General features: G+C 47.3%; 1 protein-coding gene and 1 long non-coding RNA gene across 2 annotated transcripts; both read right to left on the bottom strand.

Moving 5' to 3' along the window:
• Window positions 1-1,736: 1,736 nt before the first annotated feature.
• On the bottom strand, window positions 1,737-9,796 carry LOC133219738 (uncharacterized). Its single transcript, XR_009727505.1, has 3 exons — window positions 9,503-9,796; window positions 3,189-3,378; window positions 1,737-2,474 (listed from the first exon to the last, which is right to left on the bottom strand). It is a non-coding gene; the product is annotated as an uncharacterized LOC133219738 (long non-coding RNA).
• Window positions 9,797-19,683: 9,887 nt separating this feature from the next.
• Window positions 19,684-21,837, bottom strand: LOC133219646 (cystatin-like). The gene is made up of 3 exons (XM_061367095.1): window positions 21,589-21,837; window positions 20,936-21,049; window positions 19,684-19,814 (listed from the first exon to the last, which is right to left on the bottom strand). The coding sequence occupies exons 1-3, from the start codon at window positions 21,820-21,822 to the stop codon at window positions 19,737-19,739; spliced, it is 426 nt and encodes a 141-aa protein (XP_061223079.1). The 5' UTR covers window positions 21,823-21,837; the 3' UTR covers window positions 19,684-19,736.
• Window positions 21,838-22,373: the final 536 nt, after the last annotated feature.

The raw sequence follows: 22,373 nt of genomic DNA, 5'->3' as shown, positions 1-22,373 counted from the left end.
CCAGGTCCATAGGCACAAGAGTTCCCAATGGCCAGGAGTGTATGTGGAGTGCGGGTCCAGCTTCTCATCAGCAGAGGTTATTGCCTTGGTGGTGCTCAAGCCAGTGGGAAACCAGGCGATGTTTCTTGAGCTGCTGCATGGGATAGGAGTGGATACACTGGTCCTGGGCAAGGGGCTGTGCTAGGCTGGATGATACTTCCCTGGGCACTGCCTCAGCTTCCAGATGTTTTCAGCTGGGATATCCTATGCAGGGTTCACTTTGTGTGCTCAGTAACCATCCGTGTAACCCTCTTTTCCCTGGTCCTCCATCACACACGTAAACTTTCTCCATCACCACATTTCCAGGCCAAAGAGTCCTAGCCTGCTCATCCATGCTTTATTGCACAGAATCATAGAATGGTTTGGGTTGGACCAGGACAGACCCTGACCATCCCCAATGGCATTTGTTGAAGTGCCTCCTATCAAACAACCAGGAGCTGTACACCCTGTCAAAGCTGTGGGCTAACAGTAACCCCCACCCACAGCCATCACCATAGTGTTCCCCAATACCTCCTTCAATCCTCCTCCAATGGTTTCTAACACCAGATTTGTTTTACCAGCACAGGCTGGCATTTATTCAGGGATCCACTAGTGCTATCTGTGGTGATTGAATTTTGCTGATATCATAAAAGGATTTGTTCCTCTGTTGTTTTCTGTAGCATCAAGTAATTCCCATTAAATAGTAAGTAATTGATTTACCCTGTTTGTCTGGGTTTTTTTTGTGTTGTGGTTTGTTGGGGTTTTTTGCAACTAATTGATTTATTTAGCCATTGCAATTACAGTAAATCAGTTAACTAAAAATAATGCCAACTAATTAATTTACTTGGTATTTAAATATTAGGAATTGCCATGAATGACTGCAAATTACTCGCAGACAGGGCGAATTTTCTTATCACTTGCAGGAAATGGGATGATTAATTTTCTAATGTTATTTATATGTGCTCTTCTCCTGCCGTTCCACCTGCTGAGCAATCCAGTTAGTGAGGCTGATCCCAAAGCACTGAGTCCCCTGGTGCTCCTTTTCCAACAGAGTTATGTCCCCAAAAAGTATAGGGGAGTAAAAAGAAATGCTCTGCTGTAGGAGTCTGAATACCTTGCTAATAGGTTTCATCTCTCATCTGAGGATTCTCTGATGTCTAATAAGGCTTAACCTCTATAAGGAGGGAAAATCCAGTTAGAATATATAACCTTTGTGATTTGTCCCCTGGTGGAAAGTAGAGACATGAGTAAAAAAGTGATGGAGAGAAGTGTAAGGGAGACAGATACAACCAGGAAAAAAAATCACAATACTCTTGCTTCTATAATAGGAAAAACTATGTGAACAAATAGATTTCACTCCTGTCAGGAATGAGGCTGAAGTATCTCTGTGCTGGGAAGGAGAGGATTAATGCTGTGTGCTGCTCTGAAAGCTCTTCATTCCTAGCAACCTATCCTTAATTTCCACACCTGCACACACAGCCAGGATAAAAACCCATCATGCACTTGGCTGTCACAAAGCAAGCCTCAGATGCTGCAGCATGGGAAGAAGAGTGGCACACAGAGATCAGACCTTGGGGTCCTTCTCTGAGCTGCTTCAAAGCCCAAAGGCCCAAGGGATGCTGCCCTGGCCCAGAACACTGAGGCTCTCAAAAGAAAGTGGTTTTGTTTAAAAGAAAGAGATTTTGTTGAAAGTCTTTTTTTTCAGATATAACTTTTTTTTTTTAATAAGATTTGTAATAGATCTTACAAGATTGTTAAAAAGATCTCTAAAATGACATGTGCTCCTTCCTGGAACTGGTGTCAGCTCTGCACTTCTTAAGGGACGTGGTGGTCACAAATCAGCCGCTTCTTTGGCTTCTCCTCAGCATTACCTGCTCCAGTGGATCTCTCATTGTCCACCATGCTTGCCTTGTTCCTCTACTCTTCCTTGGCTTGCCCTCAAGTTATTTTCCCTTTATCATTGTCCAATTCCTAGTCACAGAATCAACCAGGTTGGAAAAGCCCTTCAATACCATCAGGTCCAGCCATTCCCAGCACTGCCAAGGCCACCACTAACCCATGGCACTGAGGGCCTCCTCTACACGGTTTGTGAACACTTCCAGGGATGGTGATTCCAGCACTGCCCTGGGCAGCCTGTTCCAATGCCTGACTGCCCTTTGGGGAAGAAATTGTTCCCAATATCCAGCCTAAACCTCCCCTGGTGCAGCTTGAGGCTGTTTCCTCTTGTCCCATCCCTTGTTCCTTGGGAGCAGAGCCCAGCCCCCTCCTGGCTCCATCCTCCTTTCAGGCAGTTGTAGAGAGCGATGAGGTCCCCCCTGAGCCTTCTCTTCTCCAGACTGAACCCCCCCAGGTCCCTCAGCCATTCCCCATCACACTTGTGCTCCAGACCCTGCACCAGCTCCGTTGCCCTTCTCTGGACCTGCTCCAGCACCTCCATGTCTCTTTTGTCATGAGTCCTGTAGGATACAATATAAAGAAATACAAGGTGAAAATAACCTCAGTGAACTCTACAACCATAAACGTATTTGCCAGGCTAGACCAGGAATGAGTCACTAATGAAAACAAGGGGCGAATCTTAAGCAACACTGGGTAGGTTTTGCTCTTTCTTTGCAGCTGAAAGTCTCCCTAGCTTGGAGCTATGAATAATCATTTCATTATTTCTAAAAGGAGCTGGCAGGTGCCCAGACCCTGTGCTTGATAAAGTGTTGAGAACTGAGGCAGCCATAAAGGAGTTCCTTTACGAGATTTGATGTTCCACTTAAGAACAGCAGAGTCTCTGCTAAAGTTAATTGGTGTCAGAGAGCTGTTTTCCTCTGGAGCACCTCAAAGAGACACCAGCGGAGAAGCTGCCTTGCTCGATTTCCATGTCTCACTTCCTTCCCTTCGCTTCCCAAGGGGAAAAAAGAAAGGAGAGGAAAACCTCAGATATGAATACAGATGAGAAGCCTGGAACTTGCCACTCCTGGGTTGCTGCAGGGACCCAGGTGAGAAGAAATCGTGACAAAGATCTGAATTTGCAGGGCATTTAGGCACATGCTTTCAGCAAAGCCTGTGCTTGTTCAAGCATTCCCTTTCCCAAATTGAGCTTGATGTGTTCCCATCACTCCAGCTGATGATCCCAGGGAGAGCACAAGCAACAGTGATTTTAAACACTTCCCTGTAATGCCCACCTTGCTCTGAGATGCCTGGAGATGAAATGGATTTCACAAGGAAGGGAACATGCCTGGTTTTTGCAGGTTGGTTTATTACTATGGCAACCAATACACCTCCTTTCTCTCACCCTGCAGCACTGGTTTGAGAGGTCAGGGAGATATTTCAGCTGAGAGTACACATCACTTTCCTACAACTGCTGTGGCAATCCTGAAAGTGAAGTTAAATGGAAATCCAACTAACCAGCATGCCCCGCACAGCCAAACATCTGGATGGCTTTGCTAGTCATAGAATGGCCAGGGTTGGAAGGGACCTTAAAGCTCATCCAGTTCCAACCTCACTGCCATGGGCAGGGACACCTTCCACTAGAGCAGGTTGCTCCAAGCCCCTGTGTCCAACCTGGCCTTGAACACTGCCAGGGATGGGGCAGCCACAGCTTCTCTGGGCACCCTGTGCCAGGGCCTCAGCACCCTCACAGGGAAGAGCTTCTGCCTAATGTCTCATCTCAGTCTCCCCTCTGTCAGGTTAAAGCCATTCCCCCTTGTCCTGTCCCTACAGGCCCTTGTCAAAAGCCCTTCTCCAGGTTTCCTGTCACCCCTTTAGGCACTGGGAGCTGCTCTAAGGTCTCCCCTTAAGGAGCCTTCTCTTCTCCAGGCTGAAAGTCGAAGCACCTATGGTGCTCTCTAATTACTAGGGAATGAGGACAGGCTACAAGAGGGGTTTTCATGTGATGAAGGCAAACAGCTGGAGTTGGACACAAAGCCAGAGCCCAGCATGTACAGCACACAGAAGGAGAGGAAGTTTTGCAAGAGCACCTTTTCAGCCTGGGGAGAAGCAGGGAGTTTGAAAGCGAGAGGCTGAGGTTGGAGAAAGTCACGTTTGCCAGGCTGTGCAGGAGTTTAACTTGCCATTCAAGAGAACATCAGCTTCTAAGGAAAATTACTTGCTTTCATAGATGAGAAAAACATGGTTTGGTGTGGTTTTTAAGAGAGAAAAGTTCCCTTCCTCACTTCCAGTTACTGCCTAACAATTGCCAGGCAAAGCAAACAGAAGGCACAGAATTAGCTTCACTCTAGGCAATCACAGCTACAGCAGCATTTCACTTCTGCAAAGGATGTTACAGCATTAATGGCTGTTTTTCCTAGGAAAGCAGCCCTGAAGGAGCCCTTTCTGACCACAGAAAGGACCTTTGCCTGCCCTTTCATCCTGTTCCAAGATGGCTGATGTTCTTCGGTTCACCAGCGCCAGCAGCTTCTGCATTTGGAGAAACACAGCAGCCTCAATGGCTGCTTCTTTCCTAAGGTGTGCTTTGAATGTGCAGACAGCCCCTTTCCTTCCCAGAAAACCCTCACAGCAGAGAGGAGACGCTGCTCTAAAGGAAGATGTTCTCTGAAACAAGCCCCCAAAACCACACACAGCTGATGTCCCCCCTCCTGCTGCAAATAAACAAGCATTAATGTATTTTCCAGCTCTAGCCATTCTATGATTTGAATGCATTCCGCTGGTTTTCAGTCATCCTGCTACCACAGCTCACTTGCTAACCTCCCCTCTCCTCTGCTCAGCTTGCTTTCAATGAGCAAACACATAAACCATCTCCCAAAGAAGCTCTCTCCTTTTGTGTCTCCCATCTCCCCCATTCCTTTAAGCTCATCCATTCCACCCTGGCAGCTCCTGCTGCTCCTGCCTTGCAGAGGAGGAAGGATTAAAGAGCTTGACTTTGATTTACGACTGGTCCTAATGAGCCAGATTCCAGGAAAAATGTGATTTGGAGAGAGCTGTGTCCACCAGACGGTGACTGGAAGTGACTGGCAGGAACTTCATCAGCACTTCCAGGCTCCAACAGCTGTCCATCAGTATATTCAGAACCACAGAATTCCAGACTGGTTTGGGTTGGAAGGGACCTTAAAGCTCATCCAGTTCCAACCCCCTGCCATGGGCAGGGACACCTTCCACTAGACCAGGTTGCTCCAAGCCCCTGTGTCCAACCTGGCCTTGAACACTGCCAGGGATGGGGCAGCCACAGCTTCTCTGGGCACCCTGTGCCAGGGCCTCAGCACCCTCACAGGGAAGATCTTACTCCTTCTATCTAACCTAAATCTCCCCTAAGTTTGAACCCATTCCCCCTTGCCCTGTCACTACAGTCCCTGATGAAGAGTCCCTCTCTATCATCCTTGTCTCAGGGGCTTGGGCTGGATTTAATCCACACTCACCCCTCTGAGGACATCCTTCATGCTGTAAGGCAGCAGGGTGGTGGACAACACACCAGCAATCATTGCTGCTGTCAAAGGCAAAACAGCCTTGGGAAGGTTAGGTGCCTCGAGAGGTGATTTGAGATACAAGAACACATAGACCATAACGCCTGCGGAGAACCATCCTAAACCTGCCCCAAGGGATGCTGCTGGTTGGGAATTGGAAGTGCTTTGCCAGAAAGAAAGCCCAAATATTTAGAAATATGTTTTCATTCCATTTTGGAGTGAATTCTGAATGTAACTCATGACACAGGGAGTTCTGAATGAAATTCTTCTTTAAGCTAATTGTTAAATGCCATTTGCTTTGGTCTAGGGAGGAAAATCCTCCCTTTCATGGTGGTGTGTTTTAACCCTGCTCAGATTTCGATGCATTATGGAGCAGTTTCATTTTAACATCTGCAGAGAAGTCAAGGCCAGAATGTGCAGAATGCACGGAACATGCACACTGCTTTGTTTGAAGAAAAATGGCAAATTCAGTATGACTCACTGCAGGGTTTTTTTCCCCCATTAACAATACAATCAAACCCACCATGTTCTCTTAAAAGCGTTTGCTTTCCCCCCAAAACGGCAATTTCTGATGACAAAATCTGCTCTCTGGAAAGCTTCCTATTGCTACAGGTGGAATTCACTGGGAGATGGTGTAGGCTGGAAGTCCTGATGGAAAACAACCTAGTGTCTGCTCCATTGATAGAATACCGGAATGGTCTGGGTTGGAAGGGATCTTAAAGCTCATCCAGTTCCAACCGCTGCCATGGGCAGGGATACCTTGGCTATTCATTCAAGAAGCTTAGAAGAGGTACGTGATAGCACAGTCAACACCACTGAGCCGTTTCAGCAGGCACCATAACGCCCAGGTCACAGAGTCAGTGTGTAACAGGAAAGATTGATGGAGCACAAATTACTTTGCTCTGAGTTCTCTGCACAGACTGAAGGAGCAGAAGCGTTAAAGAATAAAATGTGCATGCTCCACTGGTCAGAGCACGTGTAAATCCCCCTTGTGCTTGATCCAAACATTTGCATTCCCTACATCCCAGTTAAATTTGCACCCAGGAGCAAACACTGGTGGTTTACCGTGAATAATACAGGTGTTTGCTGGACCCCAAGGGACAACACTGTGCCTTAAGGGACATGTCTTTAGATGCTACACCTGCAGCCCCAGGGCATGTGCTGGGGTACTGTCCCCACATGATGCTGGTACAAAGGTATTACTAAACTGGTGCGATTTGCTGTAAGAATTGTCTATGTGGGGCCAGGCACACAATTGTCATTCTTCATTGATGGGTATCCACCAAATGGGTCTTTTGTCTTTTGGCAGAAGGAAAAATGAGAACGTTCAGGATGGTTATCTCTGGTTCAGTGACTTACACAGATTTAATCAGCTTCCATCAGCTGAGCACCAGGGACACAAACAGTGCAGACTGCAGCTTTATGCCTATTAAAGAGCCTGGCTTGGCCTTCATTAGTGTTAGTGGGGAGATTATCAGACACCTAAATAATTTAGGAGCACAAGTGATTAAGGATAAGAAATGTCCTTCTAGCAAACCTGAGGCACTTCTGGAAGTCCCACTGAAGTCTCATGCCCCCTGCCCAAGGCAGGGTAGCTCTGCTTGTGCCCTATGAAGAACATCTTATTCATACTGTGTATTACTAAGGGCTGTTCAGCAGTGCTGTCAAGTCACTTCTCCCTGACTGCCTGAACAAAGTATTGTTATTTCTTTAACAAACCATCTGCTCTTGTAGCTCCAAAAGCTAATAGATGCTGGACACGTCCATAAATGCTGTAATTATTCAGGACATGTTTGCTAACATATGAACATGCCACACATTTAAATGAGGGCTTCCTAAACCATCCCACTAATCACTGAGAGCCAGGGGACATATTCATCTTCGGCTGCCCAGAGCACAGACAAAAGAACAAGAGCACTAAAGAAGAGACATTAGATACAGAATCTCCATCCTCTCCTCTAAAGTTTGGTCTTTGATGATCCTAAAGGTCTTTTCCAACCTAGTTGATTCTATGATCCTCTTCTAGTGCCCCTAATTTAGAGGCAAAGAGAAGCCATCCTCTTTGCTGTCAGAGTGCTGGGTTTCAGGCAGAGAAGCTGGGAAAGGAGATTTTCTGGCTGTAGGCAGCTGTCTCATGTAGCTAATTGACTTTCACTGTGTTATTGGGTGCTGCTCAGTCTCCTGCTGGTGCTGATATAGGAAAAGCTCCAGGAAGAATCAATCAGCTGCTTAGCTGAGCATAAAAAGAAACCCTAGTGTGGCCTCAGGGATGGGGAAGAAAATAACCCGAGAAAATAAGTGTTGTAAAGGAAGCAATTCTGCCTGCTGCTAAAACAACCCTTGGAGCAGAGAGGAGTTTTGCTCCATTCAGTGATGGAATGGAGCAAGAATTTCTTGTGGGGGAACCGATACCTCCAGGTGCTGTGCAGCAGAGGTAATAGATGGAGGAAGTGCCTAGCAGAATTATTTCTTTCCTGCTTGCTTTGCCAAGGCATAAATCTCTTCCCTGTTCCCTGGGGTATGATTCTCCTCATTGAGGCAGGGAACCCTTTCATTCAACAGTAACATTCATTTACTCTTCATTTCCTAATGCTGCAGGAAGGCACAGCTCCAGCAGCAGTGCCAGGTTATGGTGAGCTCTCCATGTCTGCAGTCCCCTGTTCACATCAAAGATTTGGGGTGCTCCCTGTTCTAAAAGTGATGGATGCCTTTCCCCTGTACCACCTCCCCTCATTAAACAAATGGTGACCAGTCTGGTATCCCATAAAGCACGGTGAGAAGAGGGAAAGCTGTAAGCCACATACCAGCCAGACCTTTCCCTCTTGTCTCCATCCTGTTTGGCAGCCCCTCCACCTCCTTCAGCAAATCCTGCCTACACTTACATAGCACCTCCAAAGGTAAATCATTCCCCCATGGGAAGATGGGCAAGATCCTTGACGATGCCCAAAGAAGCACCAGTATCACTGGCAGCAACAGCTTCTTTTCTCAGCCTGTCCTCTAGAGCCTGGAAAGATAACTTGGTTCATGGCATCTTCACAGTCCAGGGGTAACCTTTCCCTCCCTATAGCCTCAAGCCCGGGGCTGATCAGTTCTCTAGAGGTTTGGTCCATGTCAAAGAGCCATAGAAGAAATGCTTTGCTGGAGTACTTCCAGGGGGAGAAACCAGTTGTGATGGGGTTTGCAAGCTGCACTCCCCTACACTAACAGCACCAGAGGGACCAATGGGCAATTTTATGCTGGCTAAACCCAGTGGCAGCCAAAAACTTACTAAGTAGCAAAGCCCTTTATAAATAAATAATGCCAAAGAGACACAGCTGGAATCTCAACAGGTAAAGCTGCGCTGATCTTCTGCAGTTTTCAGGGAGCTGTCACTGCATCCTCACCCTGCAGCCAGAGTTCTGCATCTTCACTATGAGATGGCTCTTCAGTCAGCTCCAGGTGTCTTTTTCTGCACAAATATCTGCAAAATCCCTGAAAACTTTTATGTACCTTTTCTTAAAAAAAAAAGGTAAATTACTGTAAGATTTGTGCAACTTTACATTACAGGTGTTTTCTAATGGTAAAGACTTAGTTGCTCTGAGACAGTGCTTAGCTCCCATCACTGCTAGCTTGCAAGAGCAAGTTAGCTGGAATGGATGAAGAAGAAGACCTTCCTTTTAGAAGATCTCACATTATCCAAAAAGCACTAAACAAATCATAAGATCATATAACCACAGAACATAAAAGACCCTCTGGTCCAACCACTTGTGGGAAAAGCACCCTGGATAAGATTACCCAACACCCTGTCCAACTGCATCCTGAAAAGGTCCAGCAATGGGGACTCTACCACATCCCTGGGGACATTGTTCCAGTGAATGATGGTTCTCACTGAACATGAGATGTCTTTTCTTCCTTTACCATGGAGCCATCTAAAGTTGATTTATGCTGAATAAGTTTTGCCCTCACTTCTAACTTAGTAGAGGTTTCTGCCTCAAATCCCCAAATTAGGAAATATAATTTCTTCCCAAAATAACTAAAAGAAACAGGCAAGGAGAAGCTTCCCAGGGCTGGCAATGCCACAGGGCACATAATGAAGTCACCTGAAGCTCACTTTTCCTTGATGCTAATCAACTCTCTTTGCAGCAAGAGTGAAACAGCTCTAGGAAGGCATCTCCATCCCAAATTATCTGCATCTTCAGCAGCATATCCTTCAGCAGCCCCTTGCTCCAGCATGGTCTGCTGTGAGCATCCTCCTCCTGTGCAGCTCCGTGACGTGCAGTTTCCCAGCACAGCACACACTGTGCATCCTGCAGTCAAACAGAACCAGAAAAACCCTTTATATCCAGGAGAGCAGAGAGGTCTGCTCACAACTGGCCTTATGTGAGAAAGCCACGTTTCAACTAGCTTCTCCTAAGTATTCAGCCCAGCATGCCAGAGGCTTTTGCAGGGAGCAAATAACAAGTGCTGATAAGTTGAAATAAATGAAATTCAGCAGGAAGAAAGCAGAGGAGACTGAGCTGCTCAGGAGCACGCTGGCAAGCTTGAATCCAGCCCCTGTGCTCCAGTGCTGAAGGGACCTAAAGGGCATCGGGGTAAGGATTAAGTAGATCTGCATACCTACAGCTGTGGGAATAGCCATAAGGGCACCGATCAGCAAAGCTCACCCATCCACAGGGACCATCACCAGCTGGTGGAGGACATAACCAAACCCCAGCCCTTTGCCATGTGAAGCTGGTGGGTACTGTAAGATTCTAACCTGCACACATAGGAAGCGGCATATTGTTTACAGCAGCAGCTCTGGTGCTACAAACACACTTTATACAGGGTGAAGATGGATAGTGCCATGTATATGAAAATAGGAGCATGCCAAGGCACGTTGCACAGCCAGCTGAGAGATGGGCCTATAATTCAAAGACCCTGGAGAGCTGAGGCTATGAAGATGTTAGTTTTTTGTTTAAATTTATAGATATGTACCTAATCCTAAATGTGTTTATAGACATGCTCCATGGGTGCTTTCCAAAAGAAGGGAAAAGCCTTTTTTACCTTCATAGAGGATGGCTGCAATGGCGAAAGGGCTGAGTTTAGGGCTGAAAGCCAGAGATAAGCCACATCTCCACAGGAGAAGACCTTCATTACTCACAGCTTCTATCTGCACCCATCCTTCTTCTACTCCAGTCTTTGATGAGCTCCCCAAGAGCAATAGCACAGTTCTGAGTGGTGTTGTTACTGCCCTATTTCCTCCTGGGGAGCAGATGGAAATGGATGTTCCTGGCTTGGCTTTTGCACTTTTCCTATGGCATACTCACCAGAAGCCACATGGTACTCTATTTACCAGGGCTGCAGGAGGAAGCTCAAGACTGTATGGAGACCTGCAAGGGCAGAACTCAATGACTTCATTTAGCTGCAGAAGGCACACACATCAATGTCCTGCTAATGGGAGGCTGGATGATACAATTTCAGTGAGAATGCAATTCATTAGATGCAGGAAGAAAGAAGGACACATAATAAATCTGATGGAAATAACGTAGTTTTGAAGGTACTGACATGAATGACAAACTGCATGAAATTTGTTCAATAGAAATAGGTAGCTTGGTGTAGTTGAGATGTTTGATTTCACCTTTTTTATGCGTATGCTTCCATTCTTTTTGAAAGGAGACTTTCATTTCCATATTTCAAAGGAATAATAGAAGCAGTTAAATAATCTGAAAGTTATATGAATTATATAACTGTGGTTTTCTGTTGCAAAAAGAGTGAAGCAGGATTTTACTTCCTTATGGCTATTAATTTTATCTGTGAACACGGGCACTTTTCCAAGCCTGGATATTACGGATAACAAAGATACCCTTAGCTGACTTCTGCAGGACCCTGTGAGCCAAACTGAGTCAAGTCAGCAGCATTCCTACAAAGAAAAAATGTTTTATTAACAAGGGAAAACCAAGGTATATTGAACATTTGAATAGCAACAGTGTTGAAGGGAATGGGTCTATGGCCTCTTCTAAATCATATGCCCTCATGGAACAGCTATCACAGCTGTAAAGTTGATGCAAATTATATTTTCCACCAGCAAGGGAGGACCTCAAGCAGTTAAGTCATCTTGAAAAGCCACAGTAAGGACAGAAAACCATCTTGTGAACCATCCAGCTGTTCACAGAACCCCAGACTGGTTTGGGATGGAAGGGACCTTAAAGCTCACCCAGTTCCAACCCCTGCCATGGGCAGGGACACCTTCCACTAGAGCAGGTTGCTCCAAGCCCCCGTGACCAACCTGGCCTTGAACACTGCCAGGGATGGGGCAGCCACAGCTTCTCTGGGCACCCTGTGCCAGGGCCTCAGCACTGGAATCGCTTCTATCTCTGTTGTGCCAAGGAGGACGTGTACAGGGGGAAAAGCCAACACCGGAGTGCGGTGAACCACACTGCCATCTTTCAACAGTTTCTTCATCTGATAGTCCCCAGTGTCAATCAGAAAAACACTTCAACTGCAGCTCTCCTCTGTACAAGCACCTTTAAGATTCCTGCTAACTGTCAGCACATCTCACTCCTTAAGAGAAGCAGGAAAACTTCTAAGCAAAGAGATCAAGTGATCCGACCCCCTAAACATCCAACTTCTTTGATTTAACACTTGAGGCTGAGGCTCAGAAAGCTTATTTATCCTGGGATGAAGCATTCAATTAAACACCCAACGCTTCTGGAGGCTGTCAGGGAGGTATCAATCCCAGCCTGCCTTGGTTGCCAACGTGTGGTGACAACAAAAGGAATGAATAATGCACCTTTTGTAAGGCAAGGCAGAAAATTATAGTCTTCTGGGGAGAGAACAACATGCTAGCATCAATGTCTTACCTCTGCCTCGTGTCTAGGGGCAGAGTGATGCTCACTTTGCCATCCCATTGTCACCCCCACACTTATGCATTGCTCTGCCTCAAAACATTTGCATGTGTGCATTTTGCATACATCTTCAATATGTCTGCCCTCCTCAGACACCTGTGTGGCCTGCAGCTCTTGGCCAGTCTATCAGGGCATATCTAGCACCCCTTCATGGTGCTGCTATGCATACATGATCCAAACCGTCCGCATGCACAGCAAAGCCAGAGTGACCAAACCTTGCTTTGCTGTCCTTATAGACCCTTCAATAGCACCTCTATGCTGAGAGACCTCCCCAGAACCACATCTGATCCAGGCCAGGAGGAAGGTGAATCGTCACTAGCTTTTAGGATCATAGAATTGACAAGGTTGGAAAAGACCTTCAAGACCATCCAAGTCCAACCTTTAACCTAACACTGAAAGAGCACCACTAAACTGTGATCACTTCCAGGGACGGTGATTCCAGCAATGCCCTGGGCAGCCTGTCCCAATGCCTGATTGCCCTTTGGGGAAGGAATTGTTCCCAATATCCAGTCTAAACCTCCCTTGGCACTGCTTGAGGCAGTTCCATCTTGTCCTATCCCTTGTTCCTTGGGAGCAGAGACCAGCCACATCCTACTGCTTCCTCACAATTCAAACCTCTTTAGAGCAGGTTTTCAGAAGCACAGACCTACTCTGTGTAATGAATTGCACAGCCCCATGTGCACAGCAGATATTGGTAACTCGTTCAATGCAAAATTCTGAAACATATCAAAACTGCAATACAGAACACCCAGTTTTATATTCTTGCATCAGCTCATGGAAAATGAAGATCGTGTCCTACCTGAAATGGTTCTTTTCCTTTAAGGTAAATGAATAAAGATTTATAGTCAAAGATTCATTGAAAATTATCCAGGCATAAGCAGCACTTCCCAACAAAAAAAAAAGACCCTAAAATTTCAACTCTGCAGGTGGGTTGGCCACAGGGAAACTTAATATCATTAATATTTCAATGTTGCTTTCCAGAACTTCATACATAATCATAGCGTTTTGTACACGAGCATGAAAATATGCAAGCAGAAAGATGTTGATGGCGTATAACACAATTAATCTCTCCAAGCGGTAAAGTGACCTGTGTGTCATGAGGGTCACATTGAGAGGGTTAGGAAGTGTTCCTCTGAAAATGGCTTGTATCACAATGAGGCTGTTTATTCTGTGGGTGCCAGAACACATTAAAAATTACATATTGAGAAAACTGCCACAAAAAATAAGGTATTACCACAGCAGTGAACGTTACCTGCTCCAGTGTAAGGTGTCCCTGTCCATGGCAAGGGGTTGGAACTGGATGAGCTCTAAGGTCCCTTCCAACCTAAACCATTTGGCGATTCTATGATTTATACCTAGCAGTAGGTCTCAAATGTTTACTCCTTAAACCAAAGAGCAGCTAAAACAATCATTGGTCTGTCTGTTCTTATTGAAGCTCTCTTTCCAAACCCAGGAACTGAGGGTTGAGATGCAGCTGATGACAAGACAACCCTCAGTAGCTTCCAGTACAACCTTCCAGTAGCTGTTTAGAAGCTGTTTTACTTCCAGGGAAGTGATTTACCCTCCCCACCTCCCCAGACAGGTCTCAAAGAGAGGAAGACCTCGAGGCAGAGGTGTGAAGACTCCAGAAATGAAAATACTTTCCCTATATGACCATGGGAAGGCTTGGAGGAGACCTCCTGGCTCCTCCAGAAACCACCCTCATAACACCACAGTGTCATGCTATGAAGAGCCCTATGTCCCTTACTCAACATCTTGCATTCACTCACATGTTAACACATTAAACTCCAGATGGCTGTTAGCAGAAAAGGAGGAATGGAGTCATGCCAGGACCACCCCAGGACTCTGAGCCAGGCACTCCCAGTCAATATTTGTATCTACAAAACCCTTTCCCTTCGATACAAGACAATCTGCAATTTTCCCAGTCTCAAAGATGGGTCTGTCAGCCTCGCAGGGGAGAAATAAGCTCTTAATTGATGGCACAATATCCCAGGAGAAAGAAGGCAAGCAGCAAGCAAACAAATATGATCCTGATTCTCATTCCTTCTGCACAATGACCCCAATTATACCATATCACATCATTTGCATTGCCACAACACAGCCTTTTGCATCTGCTTGAGTTGCCATTTTAAACCATTTAATCACAGCCTACCTTTAAAAAAAGGCTTGTAGGAAATGAGACGCTTTCTGCTGATGCAGTTAAGGGAGCTAATTTCAATTCCAAAGCAAACAAGATTTATGCAAGTTAATAGCCTGAGCGGTCCAGGAGCCATCTCAACTAAGGCCCCTGTTGCTCTATTTTAATAAACCATGGGGCAATCCTAGGTATTTATATAAATTGGATCCTCCAGATCTTATCTAATTTCCAGGCAACAATTTCCACAGGGGGAGACAGCATTTACTGCTAATTCCAGAAGTGGGCATACGACTTGCACTGCCTTTGCATGTGGCCCTAACACATCTGGGGCAGCAGAAAGACAGCTTCCCACTTGGTGCTTACTTGCCAGGTTTGAACGCCACCAATGGTAAAAAACAGTTGGTTTCAGTGTCTGCAGAGGCAATGGTCTACTCCTTCTCCCACTGCAGGGACTGCTGATACAAGGATTCAGCAGCTCCAGTATTTACAAGCAATGCAAACTTCTCCCCAAGCATAATAGACTGCATTTCAATTAGGCCAGCGGTCTGAAGAATCACTAAATTAATCTGTCATTAAGATAGTTTAACTCCTGCAGTTTATTGATCATGCTGGAGAAACCTCCAGTTCCTGCCTCTCTTATGGCAACATATTGAAAACCAGACAATTACTTCAGCCCCTGAAGGAAATATTTCCTTATGCAGAGCCTGGTTTTCCTGAGGAGCTATCTCCAGTTTCGGGATAGTTCATAGTCCTTCCCCACAAACATTTAAGTAATTATATGGATAACATTCCTAACAGCAATCAATGCAATTTGTCAATCCTTGTGTTTGCTTCTCCAAGCACTTGCCAGGTATGACGGTAGAGGAGGGTCTGTGGGTGAGGATGCACATGTTTCAGTACCCCAGTTCTCATGATTGCTTACACAGCCTCAGGACATGTGCTTCCAGAGGCACGATCGGAGCTCTGCAGCCATTCCCACCCCAGCCGGGCTACCCAGCAAACCACATTTTCTATTGTGGAATGAATGGAAGTCACAAAGGAAATAAACCACCTCTAAATCCACGTGCAATCACCCCACAACCCAGCACCAAAAATGAGTAGGCAAGCCCCTCTGACACTGCGAAGGGAAACAGACAAGGCTCCATTTCCCACCTGGGGGAAAAGTACTTGGGGGGAATTATAGAAAACTGGGATCTCACAGAAGTCATAGTATTAAGGAGGGTTGGCATGCACAGGATCTGCTCTACCATGGTTCTCTAGGCAACTCAGCCTGCCCCCTTCCACATGGTTAAAGGAGTAAGGAGGGTGGAGTGGAGACACCCATGGCCGGGCTCTGCTGTAATCCCTGCAGGGATAGGAACACGATGGTGATGGACATGATGATGGAACATGCAGCGGATAAACCGTAGAGCAGCTGTCAATGGTGAACAAAAGGGAAGATGTCCCTTCTTAAGTCAGCAATGGTGGTGAAATAGCTTTCCTCAGATGAACCTTGCTCCTTATAATCTCATTGTAATATCCACACACACCTGCATCCCAAAGTTACCCACGTCCAAGTTATGACTGCATCTCCTTGAGCATGTGCTATTCTGTTGACTTTAAGAGAAAAGGGAAAGAATTTTACCCCAATGAGTAACAAAACTGGTAATACAGTAACTCTGTATTACCAGAGTTACTCAAGATCCACCTGAATGTAAAAATGTATTAAAGTAAATGAAGTAGGGGAGAAGCTGGTTAAGACTCTACTGTAACTGATGGGCTAAACCTGTCTTCTCCTGTATAGACATGCCTCTTGGGTCAGAACTCAGTTCTATGCACACTAAACGGTCAACTCACACCAACCTCTGCTTGGAATATCCAGGATTTGAGGGCCTGACTTCGTGCACTTCTGCCTGGGTGATCAAAGTGAAATGCAGCACCAGGCAGGCTCTACCAGACCTTCCTCCAGGAGCACCTGCAATGGGGTGGCCACGTACCTGAAGGGGTAAGGGATTGTAGCACAGGCCTGGCTCTGCCTTGCTTTTGCTAAGGGTAAGAAACCAGCCTGCCCTGCATCCCCAGCCCGGTCCTGCATCCCCTGTGATATAGTGACCCCCTGTGGAACGCTTTCAGGTTACACATGTGAGGCTGCAAGAGGTGAGAGCATCAGCTCTGCACTGAGGACAGGAAGGCTTTTACTTATACCCAGGTATTTGGGACCCTTTTTTCCTGCTGGAAGTTCATCCCTTACTTTCACTTGCCCTGCTCTTCCCTGTTACCCACGCCATGTCACCTTTCTGAAGATCAGTAGAGACAAAAGGGGGGGGGGGGGACGGGACGCAACACCAACATAGAACCATAGAATGGTTTGGGTTGGAAGGGACTCTAAAGCTCATCCAGTTCCATCCCCCTGCCATGGGCAGGGACACCTTCCACTAGATCAGGTCGCTCCAAGCCCCATCCAACCTGTCAAGAGCCACCAAAGAAGTCCCATCCCAGGCTCTGGGCACCCAGCATTTGGCAACCTCAGCAACCTGATGGCAAACCCATCTGAGCAATCACTGAGGAAAGCCATGTACCACCCTTCCCAGGGGTCTGCAGCCAAGGGCAGCCCTCCACCCCAGACCTCCTCTCCAAAACCAGAAACTGGGGTTGTTCCCAAACAGACCAGGCTGGACCACAAAAAGGACTGAGCAAGGTTTCCTCCAGCCTTCATGCAGGAGCAGTGCCTGTTAATCTTTCCCAGCCCTGGACACACTAGTGGGGTGGTCAGACACCATCTGTCTCCCAGAAGGGCTCATGAGACAACATCTTCCACAAAACAGCACGGATGCCCCAGGAAAATGCAAATGCTGATGATCAAGCCCACTAAAGAGCAACCCAAATGTCAGCAGAGGGATGTTGTGGTCGCATCTGCATCTTATGGGGCTGGTCTCAGACCCCATCACACAGCACCTTCCCCAAGGGGAGACGTTCCCTGTAAAATAAAAATTACAAACCTTGCTTGCCTGTGTCAGTATTCCACACCAAGGTCCAGTCTGTGTCCTTCTGCTGGCTGAAACAGGGTTTCTGTGACTTCAGGGAGGTTTGTGAGCCCATCTCATTGCGACACCCTTTGCTGTCTGTATCGGAAGCCCCCATAGACAGCAAGGCATGCTGTCACAGCTCTTGCACTGGCTGTTTTGGGGAGTGTAAGGGTGAAGGACCAGATGCCAGCCCCATGACCACTCCATGGATCCACTGACAGGAGTCATCCTCAGTACTGGCCCTTGCTCTCCAGCTCATGGATAGAGCTGGCACCAGGAGGGAAGAGAATTCTCACCAGGTTCTGCCATGAGAATCACCCCCAGAATGGCCAAGGATGCTGAGGACTGCATCCCTGAGCCACAGCTTTGCAGCAGCCCAGCTCTCCCCATCCTATCATCTTTGTGCATCAGTCCTGACTGGAAGCCCTCCAGAGAGCCAAAATATAGGGAAGCAACATCCTCATCATCTTTTCTCCGCTTCTAGCCCCAGACACATTGAAGCACCATGTGCTTTTCCCCCTCTCTGAGAGGCTCATTTCAGTGCCCTCCGTGTAAAATGGCACAGATCTGAAATGTGACCAAAACATGTCAGTTTAAATATGAAGTATCTACCTCTGCCCTCCTGTGTTGCAGTCTGGGTTTCTCTACAGCAACTGCTTCCCCCAGTGAGTACAGGCTTTGGGTTTTATTCCCATTAAAGGTGGTAATCAAGGGGTCAAAAAGAGATCTTTCTGAGAGCTCTTGATTTGTTCTGGATTGCTGAGAGCAAGCCTGTGCTCCTTTTCTTCTGATATTCAAACTCCACTGCTTCTTGCTTTCCCAGCACAAGCATCTGCAAGAAGCATTTACAATATTTGGGAGGGAGCAGTTTAAAGGTGGCATCGAGCAAAAAAAGCTTCTTCCCAATTCTCCAAACTGAGATCCCAGCCCCAGCTTTGTTCAAAAGCCTCTGAACAAGCCAGCAGGGCAAAATGCAGGTCAGAGCAGCAGAAACATCACATTTTGTTATCCTCAACATTTCACAGAAGAAATCATTTCCATTGAGCCACCCGAGGTGTGCAGGAGACAGACAGCGTCAGATTAAATAGGAAAAGCATTTCCAACTATGTTATCTGGCTAACACAGAAAGCAGTGGAAAGACCCACTATTCAGGGAGGAAAAATAGACAACAGAACATCTGCAGTCATCTTAACCAGCCCCATGAGTTTTAGCAAGGGAAGGTCAGTGTAATTAACCAACCTGCCAAGCCATGCTCAGAGGTCCAAACCTAATTTCGTTTTATCAGCTACTGCTCTTCCTAAGAGGAGCCTGCTCCTGAAGAGCTCCCACACATCCCTTCTTGGACCAGCCCTGTGACCAAGTGCCTCTGCACAACTGGAGCTTGGTACATGCAGCTTCATCCAAACAAGCTGCAACATGGTATGTGAAGGACATCCTTCCAAACGGCTCTGGTGCCCCCCTCTCCTCCAGAGTAGATGGACTCAGAACTAGCATGGCCGCATTCATAAACCCAGCCAAATTTTTATCCAGTCTCAGTTAACACAGGGCATGACAGAACATTGGAACCAATTTATCTCTGGGTGATATTTGCCAAAATGGGTAGGGCTACTTCAAAACACAGAAAAACAAAGACACAGGAAATGGACTATTAGAACTCTGCAAAACAAGAAGCATCCCCTAATGGTACCTCAAGCACCTGAAATAATCACAGCCTCTGTAAAGCTTTGCCTTACCTGCCCAAGATCAGGAGCTCCACACTGGTTTCAAAAGCTGAGTGTTTCTCCAGTGAAAACAGCTAAGAACTTCCTACTCTAAAACCAAAGGCCAGGTTTCGGGAACAAAGAGCAATGGTTTACCTCCCTTGTGTCTAGGACCCCACATTCCTTCACACCCCGTTCTTTGGGCATTATAGACTGGATCACAAATAAAAGCAAACCCTCCCTCCCACCCAGCAAAAGCTCAAACAAAACCACACATCACAGCAATTATGAATTATTTTTTTTATGTTTACAGTAGTCACTCTAACAGGGGTACCAAGGGGCTTTTTTTATCAGAATTCTGATGTTGGAGTTACTTCATTAAGAAAGCTGGATAAAGACCAAAACCGCTGCTCTAAAATGTAATTACAAAGAGTTGAGATCATACTGTGCTTTAAAAGAAAGTTACCTAGTTTAACTTGCATAGCACAAGCATACGTAAGTAGCTGTGTTAACAGGCATTGATAAAGCCCATCTCAATTTGTGTTATTGCCTTTATTTTGTTTAAGTCTGAGCAACTGGCTGCTGGTCTCTGCTGGAACAAGACAGGTTTATTGGCAGTTGCTCTCCAATAGTTTAATTTGGTTTAGCCAAGGAACAGTGTACACTACGAAGTTGCAAGTGGTGCGCTAAGGAAAGAAAGAAAAAAAAAAGCAGTTAAAAGATTACAGCAATGGTTGGTAACACTGTTTATGCTGTTACAGCAATTTTCCACCCCACATGATCCAGAATGTATGCCACTTCCATGGCTCTCTAGATTTGCATTCTCCTGACCAGTATTCTGGAATACCACTCCTGTTAGAACCTACTCAGGATTAAGCATTTCTATCAAATAAACACTAACAAAGAAGCTGAAAAGTCAGCACTTCTGAAGCTCAGGCCGCCTCCTTTACCCATTCACCCAGCTTTCAGCACAGCTAATACTCCACCATAAACTCTCAGGCACAGGTAATCACAACCTGCACACCTAATCTGTATGTGCAAATGTCAAATCATTCCAGCTGACAGCTAGAAGCTTGTGTATACCAAGTGCTTAATGGATCACTTGTGTGCAGTTACACTTCCGTATGCAGGCAGAAAGGGCATGTACGCAAAGAAGCTAAGCCTGTTGCTGTGATTAACGGAAGTAATGACGTGTCATGGAGGAACCAGACTCGGCTCAGATCAAGGCAGCACATACTTGGTGCTCTCACCTGAAAAGCTAAAGTGCTTCTTAAGGAGCATTGCTATAAGAAAAGCCCCATGTAACAGCCTGCTGGGCACAGAGAAGAGGGGTAATCTGCCTCTTGTGATCAGTACTTGGCCAAAAGCACTACCCACAATAGTGTCAGCCCCACCTCCCCCCCCCAGAAGGAGTGCCAAGTCATGCATGTTGACATTACCACGGGGTAAGAGGAGCTAAGAATAGCATGGGGACTCAAGACACCAGCCAGAGGGGCAGGAGATCTGTAAGTTTGGCAGAGCTTCTTCCACACATCCTTATGACCTGGACTATGAGCACTTTTTGAGAGTACTGAGGCACACACATGCAGCACAGCCCTAGATCCCCACTTACAAAACAGGCTAAAAGGCCCTGCCTTCTCTGTCATCTGGCAAGACAAGTTCTGCAAGGGCAGAATCTTGTTCAGCATAAAGGTATGAAGGTGTCTGATCTTGGCTGGGGCAGACAAGGGACACTGCCCATACCCCTCTGTACTAAGCCAGCTGGAGGGAAGGGGCTGGAAACCCAGGGGCCAGCTCTGGAGCTTACCTTAGCCATGTGTGGTGCATCATGGAGAGCACAGCTCTGGAGATCAGTGGCTGGCTTCGGGCAAGTTGTCCGGCCAATCTCCACCTCCATTATGTACTTGATCCCAGACACAATCTGCAACAAGACAAGCAGACAGAAGCAGCTTTATTTGCAGCACAGGCAGAAGGGCTCTCTGAGGAGAGGAGCTTAGCAGAAAGGCAGACAGTTTTCTGGTTACATGATGGAAACCAGACCCCAAAAAGCATAGAGGGGAATTGTGCATGGCAACTTCCACAGAGGAGGCATTTGGCACCCTTGCAAAAACAGGAACAAAATCCAAGTAAACAAGCCTCACGGTGCAGCTTCCTTAGCCGGTCAACAAAGTCATGTGTTAACCCATCCACAGCACAAGTTACACACAGCGCCCAACAGCATTCAAGAGCAGATCAACAAGACACAAGCTATAAAAAAAAAAAGGTTTTTACTCACCTTCTACAGAAGAAAAACCCCATATAGAACAATCCCTCAAGTTTGAGGCCTGCTCACTGCTCCAGTGAGGCCTCAAACAGGCCTCATTCCCAGTAGCTCCACAGAGGTTGATATGGCCGTTCCCTCCGCGCCCTCCCGGCCCAGTGCCCACCTTGCCGCAGCTCACAAGCCCGCCCGGCACCCACCTGCCTCTTGGCGCTGATGACCCGCACCACCCGGCTGGAGTACATGTCGTTGCTGGCCCTGTTGTACTCCATCATGGCGAACTGCAGGGCCCGCTGCAGGCCCTCATCGTTGTCGGCGTTGGCGATGTCCATCGGGGCCCCCAGCAGGCGCGGCCGGTCCTCGCCGCCCCGCACGGAGCCGACAAACACCAATGCCACCGCCAAGAGGGAAACACACACCCAACTTCTAGCCATGGCTGCGCAAGTCACAGGCCCGCTGCGCCCGACGCTGTTTTAAAGCCGCCGGGGCGGGGCGAGCCGCGGCCTAGGCCCAAAACACCGCCCCGGCCCGCCCGCCCTGATGCCCCGCCCGCCAGCAGTACAGGGGCGGGCAAAGCCGGCCCCAGGCCCGTGAGTTTGCGGCCGGGATGGGAGTGCCCGGGACAGGCTCTGCAGCCAGGCAAGGTGCCTGGCCAGGGGCTCCCCTCCGAAACCCCTCTCCTTTATCTGTTCTCTCTTATCACAGAACCCCAGACTGGTTTGGGTTGGAAGGGACCTTAAAGCTCCTCCAGCTCCAACCCCTGCCATGGGCAGGGACACCTTCCACTGGACCAGGTTGCTCCAAGCCCCTGTGTCCAACCTGGCCTTGAACACTGCCAGGGATGGGGCTGCCACAGCTTCTCTGGGCACCCTGTGCCAGGGCCTCAGCACCCTCACAGGGAAGAATTTCTCCCTAATGTCTCATCTCAATCTCCCCTCTGTCAGGTTAAAGCCATTCCCCCTTGTCCTGTCCCTACAGGCCTGTG

This window comes from Neopsephotus bourkii, unplaced genomic scaffold, assembly GCF_033783945.1.
Source record: "Neopsephotus bourkii isolate Nb327-2 ecotype Australia unplaced genomic scaffold, CSIRO-AGI_Nbou_v1 NB_1373, whole genome shotgun sequence".
Taxonomy (NCBI): domain Eukaryota; kingdom Metazoa; phylum Chordata; class Aves; order Psittaciformes; family Psittacidae; genus Neopsephotus; species Neopsephotus bourkii.
Note: the sequence above shows the minus strand (reverse complement) of the source record. Positions and strands in the feature narration are given on the sequence as shown.

What these genes read in the sequence shown, in the direction of transcription:
- LOC133219646 (XM_061367095.1), bottom strand. Translation starts at nt 21,822, where the DNA reads ATGGCTAGAAGTTGGGTGTGTGTTTCCCTCTTGGCGGTGGCATTGGTG. An exon ending in TCATCAGCGCCAAGAGGCAG is followed by an intron (nt 21,050 to 21,588) that starts GTGGGTGCCGGG and finishes GTCTTGTTGCAG; the next exon opens with ATTGTGTCTGGGATCAAGTA. An exon ending in ATGCACCACACATGGCTAAG is followed by an intron (nt 19,815 to 20,935) that starts GTAAGCTCCAGA and finishes TTCTTTCCTTAG; the next exon opens with CGCACCACTTGCAACTTCGT.